This window comes from Monodon monoceros, unplaced genomic scaffold, assembly GCF_005190385.1.
Source record: "Monodon monoceros isolate NGI ecotype Baffin Bay Population unplaced genomic scaffold, NGI_Narwhal_1 Super_Scaffold_10, whole genome shotgun sequence".
Classification (NCBI taxonomy): domain Eukaryota; kingdom Metazoa; phylum Chordata; class Mammalia; order Artiodactyla; family Monodontidae; genus Monodon; species Monodon monoceros.
Genome location: NW_021703766.1, coordinates 36,197,630 through 36,223,663, shown reverse-complemented (window position 1 = coordinate 36,223,663; position 26,034 = coordinate 36,197,630). Strand labels below are relative to the sequence as shown.

Genomic DNA, 26,034 nt, shown 5'->3' with positions numbered 1-26,034 from the left:
ATAAAAAGCATTTTTAAACACCTGTAACCTTCAAATGCAGAGAAAAATCATTATTTTCAACTTCACGTACATCCTATCAGAACAGTTATGCAGGCATATATTTTAAAAACAGCAATATATTGAATGCATTTTCTAGTATATAATTGACATCATGCCATAAAACATCCTTTACAACATTGTTTTTTAACAACTACATACTATGCATTGAATGGATGTAACAAAGTTTAATGGGGGGATGTTCAGGTAATTTTCAATTCCTTACAATCATAATCTTTCAATAAACATTCTTGTATTGCATCTTGTTGCACAGTCATAATTTTCCCAAGATAAAGGACTAGAAAGGTAATTCCCAGATGAAAAAATGTTTAAGCACCAGGGGGAGCTGGTCACCTATCTGATACCCAGAGGCTGTGTGTGTGTGTGTGTGTGTGTGTGTGTGTGTGTGTGTGTGTTTAAAAGCAAACCCTCGCCCTTGAACTTAGTAGCTGAGCCCATCTCTTGTGTCATATTTCAGCTTTGTGAGATGAAAGTGCAAAACACCTGGGCACACAGCCCCTAAAGAATGCCTCATACTCAGGAACACTTAACAGAGCCCCCAGTCTTTGAAACACTCTTACCAAGACAGAAAACAATGGATTAAATAGACATTATGGACATGTGTCAATGTAGAGATTCTGTGCAGTGGCAGGCAGGATGGGTTCTGGGTGGGTGGGTGGATGTGCACATCAGACTCTAGTCAGGTGTGAACATCCACTGGGCAGGTTTTAGCCTACAGGTGATTCTCTCTGCTACATTCTCATTTTGTAGGCTGTCTTGTAGTTATTTAGACCCTTTGACTGGCTTTGAGAGCCAGATCAGACTCTTTCACCAGGTTGCAGGGAAGGAAACCAAGATATTTAACAACTGACTTGCCTCAGAGGTTGTCAAGATACTAATTGAGGTGCTGTCCCACAGGCTCTATTCCCTGATAGATACACATCGCTTTGTCAGAAAGGGTCCTCTAGGGATGACTTCTGAACATTCCAGCTGGTCAAAGATGACAAAGGACAGAGCACAACAGCCAGGAGTGGAGGTAACACACCAACTCCCGGCCTCTCCCTGCCCACCCCCTGACAAATGTGGACAATTGATGTTTCTCAAACACACAAAATGCTCTCACCTTCCAGTCCTGAACACTTCTATATGAAAATGCTGGCACTGCCACTGCCCAGGTCATGTCATTTAGGTGAGAATGGCCCCACCTCAAGCTCACAGTTGGACACGGGACCCAGCCTGGTGCCCCTGACCCCAGTGATTGGTTCAAGGATGGCACATGACCAACACCAGGCCAATGGGCGCCCCACACAGGATTTGTGCTAGGAGGGTGGAAAAAGAGGTGCTGCTTTTACAGGCTTGCTGACTTGGTTGTATAGCACTGTATTAAAGAGCCTGGGCCTTGGAGTTTGGACTTGAATTGGAATCCTCCCTTCATCACTTATTGGCCATGTGACCTTTCTGAAATTTCTTCATATCTCTGAGATTTGGCTTCCTTACCTATAAACTGGAGCGATAGTAATTTCTACCTTACAGCGTTGTTGTGGGGTTTGTGTGATGTAACATATATAAAACACTAAGCCCTGAGCCTGGCACATGTCAGTCATTCCATGCTGTTGGATGGCTGTTATGACACTGTCCGCACCCTGAGGTATAGAAGAAGACAGCAAGCTTCCATCCTGCTAAGCCTCTTAGTCCACAACACTATTGCCCTCTCATCAAAGATATATACGTCTGGGCTTCCCTGGTGGCGCAGTGGTTGAGAGTCCGCCTGCCGATGCGGGGGACACGGGTTCGTGCCCCAGTCCGGGAAGATCCCACATGCCGCGGAGCGGCTGGGCCCGTGAGCCTTGGCCGCTGAGCCTGCGCGTCCGGAGCCTGTGCTCCGCAGCGGGAGAGGCCACAACAGTGAGAGGCCTGCGTACCGCAAAAAAAAAAAAAAGATATATACGTCTTTTTCCACTGTCAACATATATATATATAAATGAGGCATATATAAATGAGGCATCATCATATGGTGACCATGCACCTGGGATTTTCTGGGAACTCCCAATTTCAAATATTTGACCCTGTGGACAGAAAACAAATTGCAGCTTCTGGTCAGAGGAACATACTTCCTGTCCATCTATGATGGGGATGGACCAGCGCCATTGCTCTGGGCATGTGATTTAGGCCATTCTAGGAGACAGAGTGATTTGGGCTGGGCCACCCTTGTGTCAGGAAGGACTCAGTTGGTTGCCAAGTGACAGAAAACCCAACTTTAACTGCCTCTAATTCAGAGTGAGGAAAGTACTTGTCCCTTAGAGCAGAAGTAAGCAAATTTTACCTATAAAGGGGAAGACAGTAAATATTTTAGACTTTACAGGCCACATGGTCCCTGTTGTAAGTGCTCAACCCTGCTATTGTAGCACAAGAGCAGCATAGAAAATATGGAAAAGAATGAGCATGGCTGTGTTCCAATAAAACTTTATTTACAAAAATAGGTGGTAGGTGATTTGACCCATGGGCTACAGTTTGCAGACCCCTGGCTTTAGAGGAAAACCAGAGTATAAGCACCCAGAGAGAGGGGACTGAATGAAGGTAGCTAAAATTTTTTTAAATGCCCTTTATAAGCCCTTAATACTCCTGACATAGTCTGACTTTTTTGTCCTCTTTAAGCAAACAAAGAGAAATAAGGTGACTAGCCTGGGATCCAGTCTATGTGGATGGAACAAGGAGAGGTTCTTTCTGTTTGTGGATCTACTAAATCAGGAGTTCAAATTCAGGACCTTAAAAAAGTGTAATAGTTCATGCTGGGAAGCTTGTGTGCTGAGGTTTTACTTCTTTATAAGCTGATCTCTTTTGTGTCAACTCTTAACAGACAGACCCCTGGACCCATGATTGTCCATGGATCAAGACTCTTGGACTTTCAACAATACAGTGTATTATGTATTATGGACTCTTCCTCCTCCAGGTGTGCCTCACTGCTTCTTAAGACTGGTATGTTTTTGTTCATTGCAATCACAAGATGTCTTAGATGCAGATACGTACTAATCAGTATAAGCAGAAATGTAATCAGCCATTATTTCCTTTGAAATGTCTTGGTCAGATACAAATGTATACCATTGGGCTTCCCTAGTGGCTCAGTGGTTGAGAGTCCGCCTGCTGATGCAGGGGACACGGGTTCGTGCCCCGGTCCGGGAAGATCCCACATGCCGCGGAGCGGCTGGGCCCGTGAGCCATGGCCGCTGAGCCTGTGCGTCCGGAGCCTGTGCTCCGCAACGGGAGAGGCCACAACAGTGAGAGGCCCACGTATGGCAAAAAACAAATGTAGTCAATAGTCCTCTGTGAGTAAATACAAAGGACAAGGAAACTCTGGACAAACTCTTTGAAGCCAAAGCCGTTCTAAAAATGAGTCAGAGGGTTTCTAAAGGACTGATAGCCAGTGGAGCACTGCTTCTTCAGCCTTGGTCTTTGAACTTTCCCACCTCTGAAGGATCAGCTATGGCAAGAGCCTAGCCAGTAATTGAATCTCTCTTTTTTGTTGTTGCTTTGTTTTGATAGCAAGAAATGAAGTATTCAAAGCATAAATTCCTATAGTGGGGCCACTATTGTGGATGTCTCTAGACTGTTGGGATACACAGGGAATAGCCAACACTGCCTGTCTTTCCTAGGATGATCATTCTGGGTACCTAGCTACTAACTGATGTCTAGGATCAAACAAGAGAGGACTTAGAACCAAAGGAGCTTTAAATAAGACACTCCTGGATCAACGGGATGAAAGGAGAATGGGCTAGGGTATCACCATGTTGTCCTGTCATGCCACTGCCATCCATATTGATAGGTTTCTTTGGAGAGCCTGGTCATCAAGAGCACTGAGAACAAAGGATCAGCTATGCCTTCAAGGAAATGGCTCAACTCTCCTGGTGAGCTCTGTAGAATCCACCTTTTAGATGCCTGAGCCAGGTCAGAACCTCAGAGACCTGAGTCCAGCTGAAACCAATTGCCCATACGGGAAGATCAAGTCACTTCCTTCATTCAATAAATATTTATTTAGGTTCTACTATGTGCCAGTGTTCTTTGCATTAGAAGCTTAACTTTGTAATCTGTGCATTGTGCACAAATGCACAGACATATTTATGAAGATATTATGCATATCATTGTAATAAGAAATAATTGGAAACGATCCCAATATCTACCAATAGAAGAATGAATAATGGTTCATTCAAACAATGGAACTTTGAGATCACTAAAAAGAAGACATAGATATTTATGTATTAGTATGCAAATATGGCAAAGGAATAATAAGACCAAAGAAAAGTTATAAAGTAAGTTGTATCCCATTTTTACACACACAAGAAATTGATAAAAGTGGTTGCCTGTGGGAGGAGGATTAAAGATGGGAGATTTGGTTCTATATGCATTTTAAAAAATCTTGAAGAATAAAGACCAATCTATTTGTATTGATAGTCTCATGAGCATGGGATTTGATGGGGGCAGTGGATTACTCATATTTCCAAGCACATAGTTCTTTAATACTTGATTTTTTTTTTTTTTTTCCGGTACGTGGGCCTCTCACTGCCGTGGCCTCTCCCGTTGCGGAGCACAGGCTCCGGACGCGCAGGCCCAGCAGCCACGGCTCACAGGCCCAGCCGCTCTGCGGCATGCGGGATCCTCCCGGACCGGGGCACGAACCCGCGTCCCCTGCATCGGCAGGCGGACTCTCAACCACTGCGCCACCAGGGAAGCCCAATGTTTGATTTTTTAATGGCTATGTACTGCATTCTTAACAGAAAAAATAATTTGTGGCTCACAAGAGGGGAATAGCTGTTCACACATAGACTATTAAAGTACACCAACTGATTGAAAGTTCTCAACCTATCCCTGCTAAAGAGATTTCTCAGGCCCTTTTCTTCCTATAGCTGAGAAGTCAGGTCTTCTAGCATCTTTAGCTTGACTCATTTGGCCCACTTTGACTAGAGATTTAACTGAAATTTCAGAAATTAAAAACAAGAATCATACTAACAATATTCTCTAGAAGTCTGTGCCAGATTACGTGGGCTTCAGAATTTTATCAAATCTCTTGCAACTGGAGATGACTTAATCACAAGACTTTGGGAGTCTTTATTATTATTATTATTATTTTGGCTGAGCCACTCAGCTTGCGAGATGTTAGTTCCCTGACAAGGGATCCAACCAGAGCCCTGGCAATGAAAGCACCGAGTCCTAACCACTGGACTGCCAGGGAATTCCCGGGAGTCTTTATTATTAGATTACATGCATCCCTTTGTAATCAAACTCCAGCTATTTATATTAATATAAAATGTGTTTACTTAATGAAATACTATAAAAACTTCCAAGCTAGTAAGCCAGAAAAGGAAGACTAGGTTTATGGATCTAACTTACTAAGTGTGGCATAAGTAAATGGGTTAGCAAGGAAAAGCAAGAAAATGAGTGGGTGTAGCAGCCACTGTGGAAAACAGTATGAAGAGCTCTCAAAAAAATAAAACTATAACTACCATACGTACGATCCAGCAATTCATTTTCCCAAACAAAACGAAAACACTAATTTGAAAAGATGTATGCACGTGTGTTCATTGTAACATTATTTAAAATAGCTAAGATATGGAAGCAACCCAAGTGCCATCAATAGATGAATGGATAAAAAAATATATATATATAGTGGAATATTAGCCACAAGAAAGAATGAAATCTTGCCATTTGCGAAAACATGGGTGGACCTAGAGGATATTATGCTAAGTGAAATAAGTCAGACAAAGACAAATAGTGTATGATTCCACTTACATGTGGAATCTAAAAAACAAAACAAATGAACAAACATAACTAAACAGATACAGAGTCATAGATATAGAGAACATACAGGTGGTTGCCAAGGGACGAGGGATGGGGGGATGAGAGAAATACATGAGAGAGATTAAGAGGTAATGAACTTTAAGTTACAAAATAAATGAGTACAGGTATGAAATGTACAGTGTGGGGAATACAATCAATAATACTATAATATTTTGTATAATGACACATGACAACTAGATTTATCAAAGGATCATTTTGAAATGTATGGAAATATGAAATCACTATGTTGTGTACCAGGAACTAACATAAAGTTGTAGGTCAATTATAACTCAAAAACCCATAGCCAAAGAGATCAGATTTGTGGTTACCAGAGGCAGAGGTGTGTGTGGGGGGGATTGGATGAAGACAGTCAAAAGGCACACACTTCCAGTTATAAGTACTAGGGATGTAATGTACAACATAATAAATGTCATTAACACTGCTATATATTATATAAAAGTTTAGGCAGCAAATCCTGAGTTCCCGTTACACACAAAAAGTATATTTTTCTATTTCTTTACTGTTATCTATATGAGATGATGGATGTTCACTAAACTTATTGATAATCATTTCATGATTATGAAAGTCAAATCATTATGCTGTCACACCTTAAACTTATACAGTGCTGTATGTCAATTGTATTTCAATAAAACTGAAAGAAATATTTCTTTATAATAAAATCAGTACTTGGGGCAAAATACCCAAGACTTAATTGATGTAACTGTTGAACAGTAACTTCATGTAGGCTTCCCAAGTAAATTATTAATAACCAAGCAAGGTCTACAATGTCCTACGTACTCCCAGAGCCAGATGACTGCTGTATGTAAAAAACCAGCTACTATACCTCAATGAACACTGAAGATCATTTCCAGTGTTATACCCTTTGGTTAAAAATTTTATATAAGTAATAAAATAAATTGGACTTAATGAAAATTAAAAAAACTTTGTGCTTCAAAGGACACTATCAAGAAAGTGAAGACAACCCATGGAATGGGAAAAAATATTTGCAAATCAAATATCTGATAAGGTGGGACTTCCCTGGTGGTCCAGTGGTTAAGAATCCCCCTTCCAATGCAGGAGACGTGGGTCCGATCCCTGGTCAGGGAACTAAGATCCCACATGCTGAGGGGCAACTAAGCCTGAGCATCGCAACTACTGAGCCCACGTGCCACAACTCAGACCCGACACAGCCAAAAATAAACAAATAAATAAATCTGATAAGGGATAAACTGTGGTATAGCCATACAATGGAATCTTTTTCAGCAATAATAAGAAATGAGCTATCAAGCCACAAAATGACAAGAACGCATCTTTTTTTTTTAAGTTTTTTTTTTTATTTGGACCATTTTTTTTTAACGTCTGTATTGAATTTTTGTTACAATATTGCTTCTGTTTTGTTTTGGCTTTTTGGCCATGAGGCATGTGGAATCCTAGCTCCCCAAGCAGGGATTGAACTCACACCCCCTGCATTGGAAGGTGAAGTCTTAACCACTGGACCACCAGGGAAATCCCCAAGACATGAACACATCTTAAGTGCATATTGCTAAGTGAAAGACTGAAAAGGCTACATACTATATTACTCTATATGAAATTTTGGAAAAGGCAAAACAGTAAGTGCTTGCCACAGAATCAGAAGTGGGAGAGGAGTTGAATAGGTCAAGTTTAGGGGATTTTTTAATTGTGTATGACATACTAGTAAATACATGACACTACGCATTTGTCAAGACATTTTGAACTTCACAACACAAAGAGTGACCCTCAATGTATGCAGATTTTATTTTTGGCCACTCTGCACAGCTTGTGGGATTTTACTTCCCCAACCAGGGATTGAACCTGCGCCCTCAGTAGTGAAAGCGTGGAGTCCTAACCACTGGACCACCAGGGAATTCCCTGTACGCAGATTCCAAAAAGTCATTTAGGAGGTGTTGGTGGGGTGGTTCCTAGGATAGAATGTAGAATGCAATCACACAATTTAACTATATTACAAACGTATGAAACAATCTCATGGAAGGGGGTGGGGGGAAAGGCTCCTTTCCTAAGTAACTTTGGAAATGGAGTCTGTGAAATTAAAGATAAAAGAAACTATGCTTAGCACTGTACTCCAGTTGATTAGGTTTTTTTTTTCCCATGTGGGTATGGGTTAACAATTCTGATACTACCATACGTGTATACTGGAATTGAACAACTAAGCAAAAAGTTGGCAGATGGTGGGAGCAAGGTTTCCCATGTTTCTCCCGAAGTACACAATGATTCACTCATGCAAGTAAGACTATTAGAAATAACTTTTACACACGTGTCTTGACAGTTTATAATATGCAGCCGTTTCACTGAAATATCAATAACACTGTGACACTGTGATAGAATAAGAAAAATAATTTGGTTTTCATCCCTGGTTCCTGGCAGAGAGCTCCCCAAACCCATGGAACTTCCTGATAGGGGTTAGTGGTGTGTCTTTAAATTTAAAACAAGCCACTTTCAGCTATTCCTGAGTTTATATTAATGAGGGGGGCTGCTTACCAGAGTGAACCAACCATATGGTAAGAAGGTTGGAACTTTCGGTCCCACCCCTAGACCACTGGGAAGGGGAGACCCCTAGACCCTATTCCATTTGGCTGTTCCTGAGTTTTATCTCTTATAATAACCTGGTAATCTAGTAAGAAAAGTGTTCCTGAGTTCTATGAGCCATTCTAGCAAATTACTGAAACCGAGGAGGGGGTTGTGGGTACCCTGCATTTATAACCAGTTGGTCAAAAGTACAGGTGACAATCTGGGACTTGTGATTGGTGTCTGAAGACCAGGCAGTCTTATGGGACTGAGCCCTTAACCTGTGGGGTCTAACTCCAGGTAGTATCAAGTGTTATGAGTAGAGAAAACAGGTTTTTCTTTTAAACATCATACTGATACATTCCTGCAACTAGTACTATCAGAATCAACTTTTACATGTTAATACTAATATTACATTGTTCATTCTACAAAATACCTGACTACTATTGCTCAAAATTGTCTAGGTCACCAATCAAAAACAAATAAAATCAGAACTGTTACAGCCAAGAGGAACCTATGCAGATATGACTAAGTGTAAGATGGTGTCCTAGAACAGAAAAAGGTTATAAAGAAAATCTATTGAATAAAGTATGGGAAAAGGATCTGAAATAGACATTTCTCCAGAAACACACAGATGGCCAGTAAGTACATGAAAAGATGCTTAACATCATTAGTTGTAGGAAATGCAAATCAAAATCGCTTCATACCAACTAGGATAGCTATACTAAAAGACAGCAAGTGTTGGCAGTTACATGGAAAAATTGAAACCCTCATACATTGTTGTATTGTAAAATGGTGCAGCCTTTTTGGAAGTTTGGCAGTTCTTCAAAAGATTAAATAGTTACCATGTGACCCAGCAATTCCACTCCTAGGTTTATCCAAAAGAATTTTAAACATGTCCACACACAAATTTGTACATGAATGTTCACAGCAGCATTATTCCAAATGGAAAAAACTCAAATGTCCACCAACTGATGGATGAGTAAACAAACATATGGTATTTCTATACAATGGAGTATTATTTTGCCATAAAAATGAAATACCAATACATGCTATGACAGGAATGAACCTTGAAAACATACTAAATGAACACGTCACAAACAGCTACATATTATGATTCCATTTTATAGAAAATATCTGAAATAGGCAAATACTTAGAAACTAGAGATTGCAAGTAAATACTAATGGATTTTTCTTTTCTGGTGTGATGAAAATATTCTGGAATCAGTGGTGATGGTTGCAAAACACTGTGAATACACTAAAAACCACTGAATTGCACACTTTTTTTTTTTTTTGGCTGCGCAGCTTGCAGAATCTTAGTTCCCAGACCACAGATAGAACCCAGGGCCCCAGCAGTGGAAGCAAAGTTCTAACCACTGGACTGCCAGGGAATTCCCTGCACACATTCCTTAAAAAGTAGATTTAATGATATATGAATTATATTTCAATAAAGCTGTTATAAAAGGTTCTTTGTACTGATGATATATGCTTATTCTCTAGACAGATGCTCTACAACGTAGAGCCAGTAGACTCAGTGAAATAACAGACCTTAACAAGGTTTTATTCCCCTTCCATATGGTTCTCTACTGTAGTCCAAAAACCTGGGTAGAACTGAAAGAAAGACTACACTGAACAGCTCTAATGTTTTATAAACCTTTATTGGAATGGCTACAAACTTTGTATTGCCACTGCATTTCTTACTTAAAGTTGTTGTGGGGAAGTAACCTTGGGTACAAAACTACTATGCTGTTGCATCTTGCCCAGGCTGGTTGTAAAATAGTTTTTGTACAATGGAGGTAGAGTGGATAGGGCAATAATTTAAACCTCAAGGCCTTGATTAATGCCAGGACACCTTTTTTTTTTTCATTCAGGTTCTAGTAGACCTAGAAATAAACTACAAGTACTACAATTAGGCTCAGGGATGGCATAATACGTTGAAAATTTTTAGTTTTCGGCTTTCTCCCATTTGTCCTTTTACAAATGTAAAATCTATAAATGATGTCTCTTTTCCCTAAAATTAAAGTGTGTTCTAAAAATACCTACTCTGGGAATGAAAAGGTAGTAGAAGATGAAAGAAGAGCAATACAACATCCTTTTCATAGTAGTTTTACCTGGTTTTTCTCATACCAGCCTAAGAGTCTTACTTTTCTATAAAACAATAGTAATCAATGCTTCCCCCCCAATCTCAAATATTCAACTTAATGGACACAAGAGAATCTTTAACTTAACATTTAATGAAAACAGAGCATTTTAACAGGTTCTATGCAGACATGGTTCTAATATTGATTTACTGTTACCTTATTTTTTTAAAAAGGGGGTGAGGTGAGGAAATATAGGCCAGGTTAACCTGGCCCCAGTGCTCAGGATCATAACTTAAGAGTTACATAACTCAGATATCCTTGACTCTACAAAGCATTAATTGAAGCCAATAAAGCCTGTTTCTACCAACATATCAAACTTTCTTTTGTCTTCTGAAACTATAAAATGGGCATGTGCCTGAGGCATAAGCTTCAGGCCAATGGGTTTTTAAGGGCTGTTTAAGAACCAGAACTAAGGGTACATTCTCCAGTTTAAGGATAGATTTTACAGTTCAAAATACTTCTTCCTTCTAAAAATGTGAGACAAAGAGTAATTTACACCAACTGCTTTTTATTATTGAGTTTCAGAAACCTTTCACAAGATGGTAAAAAAAAAAAAAAAAGAAAAGAAAAAAAAGGAAAAAAAAAAGGACGGGGGGGAGAAACCCCAAACTTTACAACCACAGCTCAGCTAATGTTATTTTTTCCATTTTTCCCAGTCAGCTCCAAACCCATTGTGTGCAAAGCCCATTTTTCCATGCATCTAAATGATAGATACAGGCTATGAAATTCTTTATTCTATTTGTAGCAGCTTATGCAGGTGCAGCCAAACACAAAGCTTCAGGACAAATTGTACACAAACTTTACAATGTGGGATTTGAATTTAAAATATGAAACATAAAATCTACACAAAACTGATAAAAATCAAGCACAGATACCAGGACTGAAACTTATAACCCACGTGTGAAAGGGAGTCTTGTTTCCTTTCAAGTGCTTTATTCTGCTACAGAACAGTCGAAATGAAGATGTAAAGCTTTGTGGTTAGTTTAAATTATACACTCTGTAGATACTATACCAATTTTAAAAGTTACACATAGACCAACAGATGTCCATCAGTTCATCTGGGTTGACCAGCTGGATCGCTGAAAACAAACCAGGCAAGTGTGGAAAGAAAATCCACCTGTGCAATTTGTTTGCAGAGTTTACTGATGGGCACATTGCACTCCTGGTCCATGATGGCTACTGCTTTCTTCATCAGAGCTATCATTATAGGCTTCACGCCTCTGACCACCTCCTGAGCCCCGAGTGCTATCAAACTCTTGAAGCTCTACCTCCTCTGTGTCTCCAATAATGTTCGGAACTTCTGGTCTAGATGGCAGAAGATCTTCTAATTCCTTCATTAAAATAAACAAAAATAAGGTTAGCTGGAAGATTATCTTCATCCACTATCAAGTTCCCTTTTGATACAATCCAAGGTATATGTTTGACAGTTAGTCTTTGCACTTTAAGCCAGAGATCACAAATGGATGACCCACAGACCAAATCTGTAGACATCTTTTGTGCAACCCATCTATTGCTTAGAAAACAAAAAACAGAATTAGTTGCTAACATTTAAACACTGGAAAATTTCACACTAGACATGCCTTCCTGCATGAACAACCAGTAGACGCTAAGCTGGGGGGTTGCCCTCTTCAGGTGAGATATCTGTTCTCCAAGGAGCCCCAATCCTCCCACCACCACCTCACATGCAGTCTGCTTTACTCCTTCACTATTCCCTACTTGGCCCCATAAACTTTTACATCAGGTATCCTCACTTTAAAAACAACCAGGACAGCCCATCAATCACTCAAATTAATAAACTGTGTAATCTAATCTTAGCACCCAAAACAAAGAGAAGGTGACACAGAAACACAACTATTATTAAACTTTAACCCAACTGTTGCCTAAATTTAGAGAACACTTACAGAAAGCTTGTCTGGGTTGATCCAGTTGTTTTCAGGAAACTGCACATCAAATTTTATGTAAAGATCACCTTTTTCAAAGGGATTACGATACTGTGGCATTCCTTCACCTCGAACTACACGGACACATCCTATTATTTGAGTAAATAAAGGGGAAAATATTAAGAATTTTACCCAAGAAGGTGCACAACAATATTTTTTTGAGTCACCTACTGCAGAAAGAATCTTGGATCAGGCAAAAATCAAGATTTACCTGGCTCAATTACTTTGCCAGGGGGGTATTTCACCACAATCTGACGTCCATCAAGGTGCTTAAATGTGAACTGAAATCCACATAGAGCTTCAACAAGTCCTATCTTATATGTCATGTGCAAATCATTTCCGTCTCTCTGGAACACCTACAAATAAAGCACACCAGAAACATCTTTTTAAAAAATTATGGAGGCGTACTGTTGTTCTGTGCTCCTTGAATCAATTTCAAAACCTTAGTTCTACCATTTACTGCAAAAGCCAAACTGCCACCATCCCTAGGTTTCCTAAATTTATATAAGGAAACCTAGCTATTCTCAAGTAATATGCTAAAAACTACTATCACGAAAGAATTGGAATTGGGAAAACAATGACTCATAAGGTACAACTGAAACTTCAAAAACAGAACCAGGTATATTTTACAATTATGGACCATTTCGAAACACTGCCTGTGAGTGAAAAGGTGTACAAGGCCCAGTGGGATTCTGGAGAACAGGTTCACTTGGAGTTTCCTCCAGATGTGATTCTAACAGGGAAAGGTGAAGGCCCAAGTTCAACTAAAAAAGCTCAACCAGTAATGCTCAGCCAGTAAAGGGGCTCAAACCCCATGCTTCGTACAAATACAAACAAATTTTACCTCACCTAAAATTCAAAACTTGCTTAGGTGAATGTAAAACAAATGCTAAAGTTGGCTTACTATTACACCATAAGCCTATGGACTAGGTAACGCAAAGGTTATTCAATAAACATTAAAAAATGAGCGTTCAATGTGTACGGAAAAATACATCCAATTTCACACATGCCCAACTTATAACATTTGCTTATTAGAATTCACAAATATCTACAGTTAACTTTTGAAATTTAAGCTGAAATAAAATTAACTGCAGTGAAGGGTCACCTAATTTTTTTTCAATACAATAGTTCTCTCTTCTAAAGAATAATCCTGGCTGGTTCAGTCAGAGAAGAGAGGAAATCTGAAAGATATCCTCTTTTCCTAAATTATCCTCCTAAATTTACCTATGAAGAAAAGTTAATCTCAAACCATTATCTTGACCAGTGGTCCTGGACCAGCAGCCTCAGCAGCACCAGTAAACTGGTTAGGAATGCACATTCTTGGGCCTCATCCCATAACCACTGCATCAGAATCTATGAAGGTGAGGACCTGCAATCTGTAGTTTTAATAAACCCTCCAGGGGATTCTAATGTATGCTAAAGTTTGAGAACCACTGAATGTATATTTCCTATGAGAGTTTACTCAGGTGTTTCTCACAATGGGTGGAAAAATTAACTTCAACACGGTTTCTTTCATGCAGCACTTTTCAATGCTTTTGCAAGTTCATAAAATGAAAGTGTTTCTGAACATATCATTACATTACTGTCGCCAAAACTATCTTTAACCAAATATCCTTTGGTTAAAGCTATATTAGCAGTAGGGAGTGGACTTCCCTGGTGGTCCAGTGGTTAATACTCCGCATTCCCAATGCAAGGGACACGGGTTCCATCCCTGGTTGGGGAAGTTCCACATGCTGCACAGTGCGACCAAATAAATAAATTAAAAAAAAAAAAGAAGTAGGAAGCATGAAGGGATACTATGTTCTTGTATAGGAGAGCTCAACTTAAAGTAATTCCAATAAAAAATGGTATTAGGGTTTTTTTTGGGGGGGCAGGGGACCAGCAGGAAGGGTGGTTATATTAGACAATTTGATGCTAAAATTCAAACAGAATAAACAGGCAAGAATGGCCAGGAAATTTTTGAAAAACCAGACTAATGAGAAATTACCAAGAACCAGACAGTAAAACACATAAAAGCTGTAATAATTTCTGAAAAATAAAAATATAGAGTATAGAAGAGAGACTAACATCACCAGATCTTACCCACCACTGTGGTTCTTTGCTGTACAAATGCACCATGATAGCAAGATTACCAAAATACACACACACCAGTACTGAAAGATGATACACATGCATACACAGCACTCTCAAAATTGAATTGTTTTTTGATCAGAAGATTTACACTCTGTTTCAGCTACAGTACCCACCCTGATCTCATGGCCTCACAATTCCTTCAGCACAAGTGTTGAGTTTTTTTAAAAAAGAAAGCCCCAAACAACATACAAGTATGTTCATGAACTAGTCAAACTAATCAATTTTTCTTAAGAAGGTTAAGAATATTCTCAGTGGTATAAACGAAACAAGATACCTAAATCTCATTTTGGGCTCAAATTTACTTTACCGGTCACAATAAAACCAAGAAGGAACAATCTTTGACCTCTTACTAGATGAACTTCCATTCTAACCTTTATCATCTTCTACTTTCTACTTTAGACAACCAGTAACATCTGCTGTCTGTTGGAAATTCCACGCAATTCCACTGCTGCCAATAATTTTGGAGGTGATTTACTTCCAAATGCCTCCTCCTCACAGCCCCAAGAAAGAAGAGCAGCTTATTCATTATCTCATTTGATTCTACACTATCTTTCTGAGGGATGACTTTTTTTTTTTTTTTAGTATGCAAAGCCAAGCCCAGGGAAGCTAAAGCTAATAAATGGGAGCCAGAACTTAAGTCCCTTGTCTCCAAGGTCAGTGATTTCTATTTTTTAAAATCCCAAATTCTTACAGAATATTTTAATCCATAACACTCTAAGGCAGAATTCTAGAAATTACTCCTTAAAAAATACAACAACAAAAGCAATCTAGGGACCCTTGCCACTGGTAGGTTTGGCAATATTCACAAAAGGCCAAGATATATAGCAATTTACAGCTTTGCTGAGGCAATAAATTCGACTAGTATACCTTGAGAAAGGCCTGTCTAGGAGAGCAAGCCACAATCTAATGAGGGAATGAATCAAATCAAATTCCCAGAATCTGCATCTCAATATGGCTTTAATCTCTATTGGATTCTTGAAGTGATTTTTAAAATTTACTTCATTTGTAGAAATCACCATCAAATGGGAGAAAATTTTAGTGTGAACTAAAAAAGGCGGCTGACTTGTAATCTAAATAGTTCCAAAGGAACTCAAAATGGCAATGCGATCAAGTACAAAGCCAGAATCCTGTCAAATGCTTCTATATCCAAGAATTTAGGGGACTTCCCTGGTGGCCCAGTGGTTAAGACTTCATCTTCCAATGCAGGGGTTGCGGGTTCAATCCCTGGTTGGGGAGCTAAGATCCCACATGCCTCATGGCCAAAGAAACCAAAACATAAAACAGAAGCAATATTGTAACAAATTCAACAAAGACTTTAAAAATGGTCCAAATCAAAAAACAAACAAAAAACTTAAAATATACTCCATCGCACATTTAAAAAATACAGATACAATGGTATAATCAAAATAACATATACCAGGCCACATCATCAGCCCAGTACATTTTGCCATGTACATTAACGGATACAATACAGAGTCAATGAGCAATTTAAAAATAGGGTGTTCCCTGGCAGTCCAGTGGTTAGGACTCGGTGCTTTCACTGCCGTGGGCTCGGGTTCAATCCCTGGCTGGGGAACTAAGATCCCACAAGCTGCGCAGCACGGCCAAAAAAAAAAAAAAAATTTTTAAATAAAGTGTTTTTAAAACTGCAGAACCTTTTCTTTCAAGAAAGCTCACATAGATACCCAATATGTAAAACAAGTCAACAGAGCAGTACTGAGGACTGAAGCCCTCACCAACCATCCAAGGAGTTTCACAGTGAAACCTAGGCTGCCTAGATTATCTGGTCCAATGCCCTTATTTTCATAAATAAGGAAACCGAGGTACAGACACAACAGGATTACTTAAGGTTATACTGCCAGTCAATGGCAGAGCTGGGACCAAGACCAACTCCTTCTACAGTGCTTCTGACAGCACCTGTCTTGTTGGTCTACTAAAGAAGTCAGTTCTTATGAACTCAGCCTAAGGACTTAACAACTTCATCTATGTTCAGTGTTGCTTCAGGAAACTCAAACTGATCTAACCTATATCTTGCATACAAGACCCATTTCTGGTCTTCTGAGGCAAAAATAAAACAAACAAAAAGGAAATTACCTCATGTTCTTTTTCTTGTAGCAAAAGAACAATGTCTCCTGGTTCCACTCCTGGGGCCTGGTCTGCTTCCCCAGTAAATGTAATTCTCTGTCCATGTTTCATGCCTTTGTCTACGTGGACTTCAAGAATCTTGACTTCTTTAATCACCTTCTTCCCTTCACATTTTTTACAGCGGTCCTTTTCATTAATTACCTCCCCTGGAAAAAGAGGTCATTCAAACTTCCAGCAAGGGTACTATACCGCACTCTTAAGTAAGATAGGTCTTGATAATGCCTTTATTCACTAAATAAATTTCCTGAATGTCTTTAAACTGCTACCTGAACTTTTGATTGAAATATCATTCTTAATAACAAAAACTCACATCTTACTGCAGGCTACCTAAAGGACCCCGCTACCTAGTCTCCTCTACTCCAGAGTATAAAGTATCTTAAACAATATTTTCTTAACTCCTGACTCTACTTCCTAAGTTAAAACAAAGCCTAATGATCAAGCAAACAAAATGGGTGGTCGGATGCTGGAACTTCTACAACTGCTTTTTCATTTTTTGTCTTAGTTTCATTTAAATTTAACAATGGAGAGAGACAACCCAAATAAAGATTTAAACATCCTTTATAACTCTAACAGTTTTTTTCTTCTATGTATTCTTCTGAAATATTTGATCAGTGCTGTAATAAAATAAAACCAAAGCTGTACATAGTATACTGTGAAAAAAAATACCATCAATTTCTGATGGCTGATTAGTGGCACACTTTAATGCTCAGATGACATGTATAAGTGACTTCAGGAACACTGCTTCTGCAAAGTATGTTCTGCAAAGCACCAGTTCCTTAAAATGGTAATGGCACATGGGAAAAGATTTCAGTCAATTCTGATTTCTTGAGAGTGGGAATTGTTAGCAACTTTAATAAGGTAAAATGCCCTGAGACGCTCCAGGAGGGGAATATGATATGCAGCTTCTCCAAATTATCTTGTCTCTTCCAGAAGCAATTTGGAAAAGGATGTTCTAGAACTGCCCAATGTGGTAGCCACTAGCCAATGTAGCTATTTAATTTAAAAATAATTAAAATTAAAAGTTCAGGGCTTCCCTGGTGGCGCAGTGGTTTAGAGTCCGCCTGCCGATGCAGGGGACACAGGTTCGTGCCCCGGTCCAGGAAGATCCCACGTGCCGTGGAGCGGCTGGGCCCATGAGCCATGGCTGCTGAGCCTGCGCGTCCAGAGCCTGTGCTCCGCAATGGGAGAGGCCACAACAGTGAGAGGCCCGCATACCGCAAAAAAAAAAAAAAAAGGTTCAGTTCCTCAGTCATACACAGGTGGCTAGTGGCTACTACACTAGACATTACATACACAGAACTTTCCCATCATCACAGAAAAATTCTTTTGGATAGCACTGCTCTAGAACAAGGGCTGGCAAACTAAGGCTCACAGGCCAAAATGGGCATGCCCTTGTTTCTATAAGTAATGTTTATCTAGAAGACAGTCATGCCCACTTGTTTACATATTGTCTGTGGCTATAAAAGTGCTAAAAGGGCAGAAGTGAATAGGAGTTTCAGAAAACATTCGCCCACAAAGCCTAAAATATTTACTTCTGTAAAAAGAGCTTCCATTGCAATAATCTATCCTCAAAAGCTAACTAAAGCTTACAGTAAAATTCTCCGCTTATCAGAATGAGAACTGAACAATTTGCTCTCTCGCTTTTACCAAATGTAACTTTTTAAAATATAAAGGGACAAAAAACTTTGCCCCATCTTTTTGGAATGAAAAAAGACTAACATTTCACTCAACGTAAGTTTACTGTTTATCTGTGTTCACTGGGCCTATGCATAAGGAAATATTATTTTTACATTTCTCTTTCAGAACCCTCTGTATCTTTAATAAGATGAATACAAACACACGTTGAAAAAGAAAAACTGTTAGCCTCTCCAACTTCTGCATTCCCAATCCATCCAACATAAAAGCAGAGAAACACTGGCATGCATACCTTCTCCATTACAGTCAGAACACACAGACTGCATCTGTTGTACCATTCCTGGAGCCAGCTGTCTGATCATGATGCGTACACCTCGACCCCGACAAGCACTACACTTCTGAACAGCTCCAGACTTTCCACCTTGGCTAAAGCAAGCAAAAGTATAAATTAGAATATTCCCCCTAGGCCATGACAAATAGGAATTGTGCTTTTCACCTTCATCTTCAACGCCCAATGACTGGTATTTAAAGACTTTCAGAGGTATCAGAAAGTGTTCTGGGTTGGGTAGTCAGTTTGAAGTCATGAACAATTTTTATCTGATATGGACTCAATGTGCCACTGAAAGAACAGATGAAATTCATTTCGTAACCAGAAAACACACTTACCCACTGCATGCGCTACACAGTACATTCTTGCTAAGTTGTAGTTTGGTTGTCTTGCCATTATACAGATCTTCTAAAGATACTCTGGGGAGAAAAGAATTAGGTTCAAATTTTGCCCAGTTCTCTTAAATTCAAGATTAAACGATAGCTGATATAGCAAATTCCACTATAACCTTTTAAACAAAGAATTCAAGAACATCTAACATAAATCAACTGAGTGAGATTTTATTTTGTAGCTCAAATTGTTTATGGCTATAAACAATATATGTATTGCTGAAAGCCAGAACTTAAAGGATCAGGCCAATAATTTACTGTGCTGCATTTCCTGATAAAGCTGATAACTGCACAAACTCAAAACATCACACCTTCTTCTGGCCTCAAGGAAGACCTCCACCTAATCCAACCCCCTGAATGAGGTAAAATTATTATCCTCATGTTACAGGACAAAACTGAGGCACAGAGAAGTAACTTGCCCAAGATCACATAGGCCGTCTGGCTCCAGAGTCCAGGCTCTACTATAAGGCTCTGTCCCCTTCAAGGACAATTCAGAAACGCTACAAAGTTACATTACAATTTACGGGAGGCAATTAGATTGCATATATCTTAAAAAAAAAAAAAAATTGGCCTTATCTAGAGTGTGAAAGATGAGAAGAATAGGTTTCCAAGAGAGAGCCTACAACAAGTTTTAGATGTCTGAAAAACGCAGTGAATTATAAGCAAAACTTGAGCAACTTTTGCAAAAATTTCGAAGGGGTCTATGACCCCAAAATGGCCAAGTTAAAAAGCCTATTAAAAATCCCAACTGATAAAACCCAACTCGTCTTTATTCATACAGCATATCTGAACTGCAGGACCATTCATTTCCAAATAAACATCAAAAAAAAAAAACTATATAAATCAAAAGTCTCAAAAATATTATTTACAATTTGCAAGCAATGCATTTAATTTGGTTTTACCCTTCTCATGGTGTTTTTAAATCTCCTTTAATGGTAAAGGTTTACTTTAAAACAGAGGAACAGGGCTTCCCTGGTGGCGCAGTGGTTGGGAGTCCACCTGCTGATGCAGGGGACACGGGTTCGAGCCCCGGTCGGGGAAGATCCCACGTGCCGCGGAGCAGCTGGGCCCGTGAGCCATGGCCGCTGAGCCTGCGCGTCTGGAGCCTGTGCTCCGCAACGGGAGAGGCCACAGCAGTGAGAGGCCCGCGTACCGCAAAAAAAAAAAAAATAGAGGAACAAAAGAAGTTAAATGTGCTTTGCAAAGCACCTATACTATTTTGTGGCATTCAAACTTTCTCAAAATTGTTATCTTTTATACATTCTAGACAGTATAATAAAACATTTATGGTCAAAACACTACCAGCACTTCCAAACAACGGCATATCTAGACCTTAGACCAAAGCACTTGGTTCCATCAGGCTTTAACCTCCTCCTAAGAACCTTTAACCAACCATTTACATGATAGGTAGGTCTTCTTCCCCTAACATATTAAACTGCAATTAGTATGCAACACTGCTGCGTAAGAGGCCAGAAAAATCTTCACTTCAACAAACATGGCAAAAGAAGGAAAAATGTGGGTAATGGTCTAGTGAAGCTGGCACTCTCCACCAGTGGGGCTAAACTGGCACAATCCTCTACAAGGCAATTTAGTTATATTTATCAGCCTCAAAACACTGATGCCTGCCCAGGAATCTCTGCCAAGGAGAGACAAAGCTGTATATAAAGATACTCACAGCAGCACTATTTATGATAGGAAAAAAACTGGTAACATCCTATAGAAAAGGGAATGATTAAATAAATGACGGAATGGAATATTATAAAGCCACCCAAAATGAGATATTGTAATAACAGGAAAATTTTAACAAATTACACTTTACTTCCTCTTACCTACTCAAATGTATAAACTAGATACTATGAAATATTTCAAATAAACACTTGAACTTCAGTCTCTGGCATTTGCTAGTATAACCATTACTGGTCCATGAAAAGTTAACGGGACAAAAGATCTCACAAATTTTGCAAAGTAAAATAGTTATTTTCATATTGGGTTCACAGTCTAAGATCAAGGTCAGGTACCATTCATATGTTGGCAGGTTAATGTCAGGCTTGAGGCCAGCAAGCTCAGTGGAAATCAATTTAGGACAGTTCAGACTGAGAAACAAGTAATGAGTTACTGTAACATGTTAACAAACTAGCCAGATGGTCACTCAATTTGTAAGTTTTTAAATAAAAAGTAACTCAGGAGGTCTAAATACTTCAAAGAAAAGAATCTTCATAATTGAAAATTTAAAAACAAGCAGCCTCAGAAGCATATACCAAATCAATCTTCCTACTCTGTAAAAACACCAACCATCCTTTAAGATCTGTTAGCAAAATACCAACATTCAGGTTATTAAATTCAACTTAGTCACCCAATGAGGACAGCATGGTAAATGGAAGATTTTTTTTTTTCTGATGGACAGAGTATTTTTTGATGCCTCTTCTCTCTTTTACTGAGTACTTCTACTTGAAAAAAAGTATTTAGCATTTTTTTTAAAAAAGAAAAAAGATATTCACTTGAGTGGATGCATCATGTCTTCTCCTCTTCTTCTGCCATTTCGACTTCTGCTCTGATTGCCCATGAAGCCGAATAATCCCCCACCAAAAATGTGAGAGAAAATATCATCCATGCCACCACCTCCGCCGCTACCTTCCCGAAGACCTTGTTCTCCATATCTGTCATATAGTTCACGCTTCTCAGGATTTGATAGTACTTCATATGCAAAACTTATTTCTTTGAACTATAAAGAAAAAGTAAAACAACTGGATTTACAAATAAAAAGCTATAGGAATCTAGAATTCATTTAATTCTAAAAGAAAAGTTACAAGTTACCTTTGGTTTGATTCTGGTCCTATTTACCACCTACCACTGCCCCGAATGTTAGTATTCCCATTGTAAAACCAAAATACTCTTAACATAAAACTTTAGCACTATGGGAATAAATGGACTTTTCTTACAACATTCCCTTTTTTTCCCAAGAAGGGTGATTTAAGTTTAAAACAGAAATCTCAGGGGAAAAAAGTCTCAAATAACTTACTTTGTCACCAGCATTTGGATTCTTATCGGGATGGTATTCCTTGGCTAACTTTCTGTATGCCTTCAATAAAAGATTTTTAAAAAAAAGGTTATATATAAAGACCAGTTTAAAGATTTGTGAGTACTAACGTAACATCCAATTCTCTGAGAAGCAATGTTCTAAAATCATAACCTCCCAAAATATCCTTTATTCATTGGCATTGTTGGGCATATTCCATCTTAATACTGTTTTCTCACTAATAACAAAGCAGACAGTAGTTATACTTGAAAACAAGTTATACTAAAGCCAGATACAAACAATGAAACAAAGCCACAGAGAAAAACAAAATACTGAAAAATCCCCTATTTTCACTATTGTCAAATGTCTTTGATGGCCCGTAAGCAGACCAAGACAACTCCAATTAACTCTAAAGAGAAATGACTGTTAAGCTCTACAGCCTGCAAAAACAATATTATTAAAACTAAGCTAAGCGAAGAGATATGGGAACATATGTATAATTGATTCGCTCTGTTATAAAGCAGAAAGTAACACACCATTGTAAAGCAATTATACTCCAATAAAGATGTTAAAAAAAAATTAAGCTAAGGTAAGAATCTGGCTCACGATGGCTCCTCTAATTGTAGCATCAGGAAAAAGCCAAGACAAGCTCCTAGGTCATGGTTTATTTTCATACGGTGGATTGATTGGGGTCTTAACTGGAGTGACCTCGGTCTTAGAGAAGCTGCATACATTTGGGTGGCTGAGATATAAAGCACTTAAGCGTTCATTCACAGACACCTGAATTATGTAACACAGAATAGCATTTCCGGTAAGGTAACAGGAAGTGCTTTTACTCTCAACTGCACCCGTCCCACTGCCTAAGGAGCATTCTCATTTTTCTAAGCTTACAAATTCGAATACTCTAAGCCCCGTGAAGATGCTGTGGGGCTTAATCAAATGCCTCAAATGCTTTGAAATCCTGAGATAAAAGATTCGCAGCAATGCAAACAGCGATAATGAGGCCTTCTATTTATTTTTAGTCAGTGTACGCTCAGGTGTTTGGCTGGGACTCACAGCTTTTTCCTGAAACGAGCACATAACATTTGGGTTACCTGCCCACAGAACAAAGCACCCAGACACAGACCCACGCCACCTCCGGGTCAATGGGCGAGGGAGGAAGAGGGGGAGAAGCTCCGCGGCCGCGGCTCCCAGGAAACATCCCTAAGTTCCCACAGGCACCCGGCGGGGGCGGCCTCGACCCTCCGCCAGGCCCCAGACCAGCCCCGACGCGGCTCGGGCCGACGTCCGCGGCGCGGTCAACTCCTCTCCCGGGGCCGGGATGCGCTGGGCGTCTCGGTCCAACCTGTTTTTCCAGGGTGGTGACCTCGGCGCGGGGAGGGCCGGGCAGGCAGCTGCCTCCCGAGAGCGCCAGGCCTCCGGCGCCCGCCGGGGGAGGGAGGAAGGAAGCGTTTTCGTCGTGTTTGCTCAGGGGTGGGTTTTATTTGCTGCATCTGTAGGCAGGCGGGCGGGCGGGGCCGGCGGCCCAAGGTCAGCCGAGGCTGGAGTGCGCGGCCCGCGGCGGGCCGGTCTCGCCGCCGGCCCCCAGCCTGGGCCCGCCACCGCCGGCTAGCGGGCCGCCCCACAGCGCGGCCTGGCAGTCCCAGCCGCTCAGGCCTGCGCCCCTCACACCCTGCCCGGGCGGCCCGCTCCCCAATACCTTCTTCAGCTCGTTCTCGCTGGCACCGGGCGGGACGCCCAGGATGTCGTACAGCTTCGTGTCGGCCACGTTCGCCATGGCGGCCGGCCTGGCAGCGCTCAGGGAGGAAGGCGGCGGAGCAGGCGGAGCGGAGCCGGGCCCACGGCGGCGGCGGCGGCGGCGGCAGCGGCAGCGCAGGCCAAGCGAAACAGCGAGGGGGAGACGGGGGCGGGGCCGACCTTTGAACCGACGCACGGCGCGCCGTGACGTTGCTTCTCGGAGCCCGCCTCGAGCGCTCGGCCGAGGTGGTGGTGGAGTCTCGGGCGGTGAGGAAGTGGGTGAGGTGGTCTACTGCCTTGAGGCTCTGGGCCGCTGGGCGAAGTCCAGCGTAGAAACCGGGATAACTAAGTCTGCACGCTATCCTCCGTGACACCAGCTCTCTCCAGAGGCGTTTAGGGGGCTGCTGAAAGGATGAAGAGGCCGATGCGGCGCACAGCATCGGTCCGCTTCGAGTCCAGCGGGAGAGAAAGGCGGTCCGGGCTCGCGGAGGTAGTCCTCAGAATCCGAGCTGCCGCCGGTGGACCCTCTGGATCTGGTTCCCTCGGGGTTTACGATGAAAAACAGCACCTGGGTGTGTGTGTGCTGTGTGTGTTTTATATTAAGGCATTTTCAGACATTCACCAAAAGTAGTATAATATACTGAAAGGTTAGCTACATTTTGCCCACTTTGTTTCATCTATTCCCCCCATACTCCCTACTTCCAGTGTTTTAAGGGAAATCATTGTTTATAAATACTCTATATAAGTCTAACAGATGACTTTTTAAGGCATAATCACATCACCACATGTAATGAAATGAATTCCTTCACCTAATTCCTAGTCCGTGTTTAGATTTTCACAATTGTCTCATGTCCCTTCACAATTGGTTTGTGGCATCTAGATCCACAAGTTCCACCTGTTACCTCCGGGTCATGTGTTTAGGTCTCTTGGTAGCTTTAAAATTAGCCAACACCAGAGGTCTAGATGGTATCAGGCAGCCTGGTTGGGCGCACAGTCATCTGGTGATTGTTGCCCATGATTTAGATTTGCTTCAGAAAATGTTTGCTATGCACCTGCCATGTGCTAAGAGGTATGGACGCCTGGACTGGTGGAGTGGAGTGTTAAGAATAAGCCATGGTGCCTACCTTCAACCCACTAACGATTTATGGAGACAGAAAAAATAAGATGTTCTGATCCTTTGGAACCTGAACTGGTAACAAAGACTCCAGCATAGGCATCTCCCTTAGGATAATCCCTTCTCCCTGGCTTTCCCCCAGACCTAGTTTGGAGGGCATTGAGTGCCATGCCAAAGAGTTGAAATTTATCCTGAAAACCTTGGGGAGTTAATTGATGTGAAGTCATGATGCTCCTTTCACCTAACTCTTCCAGTTTTCTCAAATCCTGTCCAAAATGCTGCTGTTTCAGTGATGTCTTCCTAGATTCCACAACCTGGTGAACATTGCTATCTCATTTGAGTTCCCACTATCCTTGGCTTGTGCCTTTTGTAAGATAGGTCTGATGTGGGACTTGAGTGGTATTTTGCTGTGAGTCTGAACTCCATTAATGGGCTGTAAGTTCCTTAGGGGAAGTTCACTCTGTTTTTGAATGCAGATGGTCTAATTTTGAATGCAGTAAAGGCCTCAATAATTTCAATTCCCCCACTTCCTTTTCACATTTTGAGTGGTTCATAAGAGGCAGTATAAAGTTGTGGTGGAGTTAGAGTGTGTGGGCTGGTAGCCTGACTCCGCCATTTATTAACAATGTGACCTTGAACAAGTTACTGAGCTTTTCTGAGGCTGTCGCCTCACGTGTGAAATGGGGTTTAATAGTATTTATAGCATTGGCTTGTTTTGAGGATTAAAAAAGTTAATACAGAGTACTAAAAACAGGAGCTAAAACCAAGTAAGTATTAGCAACTTTTTTTGGCCCATTTGCCTATAAGCTGTCTCCACATCTCTATTCATTGTCTTTATTTAAATTCTTGGATTCCCAAGTGGAATTCCCCAACTTCCTCCATTGCCTGTGTGGAATACTCCTCAGTCCTTCTTCCTGATCTCAGATATCCAGCTCTCCCTGCTTGCCAAGTACCATATTCTCTTCTTCCTCCATCCGTTTGTGCTCCACACGAGAATATAAACTGAAAACTTTGTCTTTATTGCAACCTTCATATAGTTTATTTTTT

At 40.6% G+C, this 26,034-nt stretch overlaps 1 protein-coding gene across 1 annotated transcript; it reads right to left on the bottom strand.

Annotated features, from left to right (window-relative positions):
• Nucleotides 1-11,038: 11,038 nt before the first annotated feature.
• DNAJA2 (DnaJ heat shock protein family (Hsp40) member A2) lies at nt 11,039-24,046 on the bottom strand. The gene is made up of 9 exons (XM_029210025.1): nt 23,836-24,046; nt 22,140-22,199; nt 21,619-21,842; nt 19,070-19,150; nt 18,696-18,829; nt 16,718-16,914; nt 12,702-12,846; nt 12,452-12,579; nt 11,039-11,881 (listed from the first exon to the last, which is right to left on the bottom strand). The coding sequence occupies exons 1-9, from the start codon at nt 23,911-23,913 to the stop codon at nt 11,690-11,692; spliced, it is 1,239 nt and encodes a 412-aa protein (XP_029065858.1). The 5' UTR covers nt 23,914-24,046; the 3' UTR covers nt 11,039-11,689.
• Nucleotides 24,047-26,034: the final 1,988 nt, after the last annotated feature.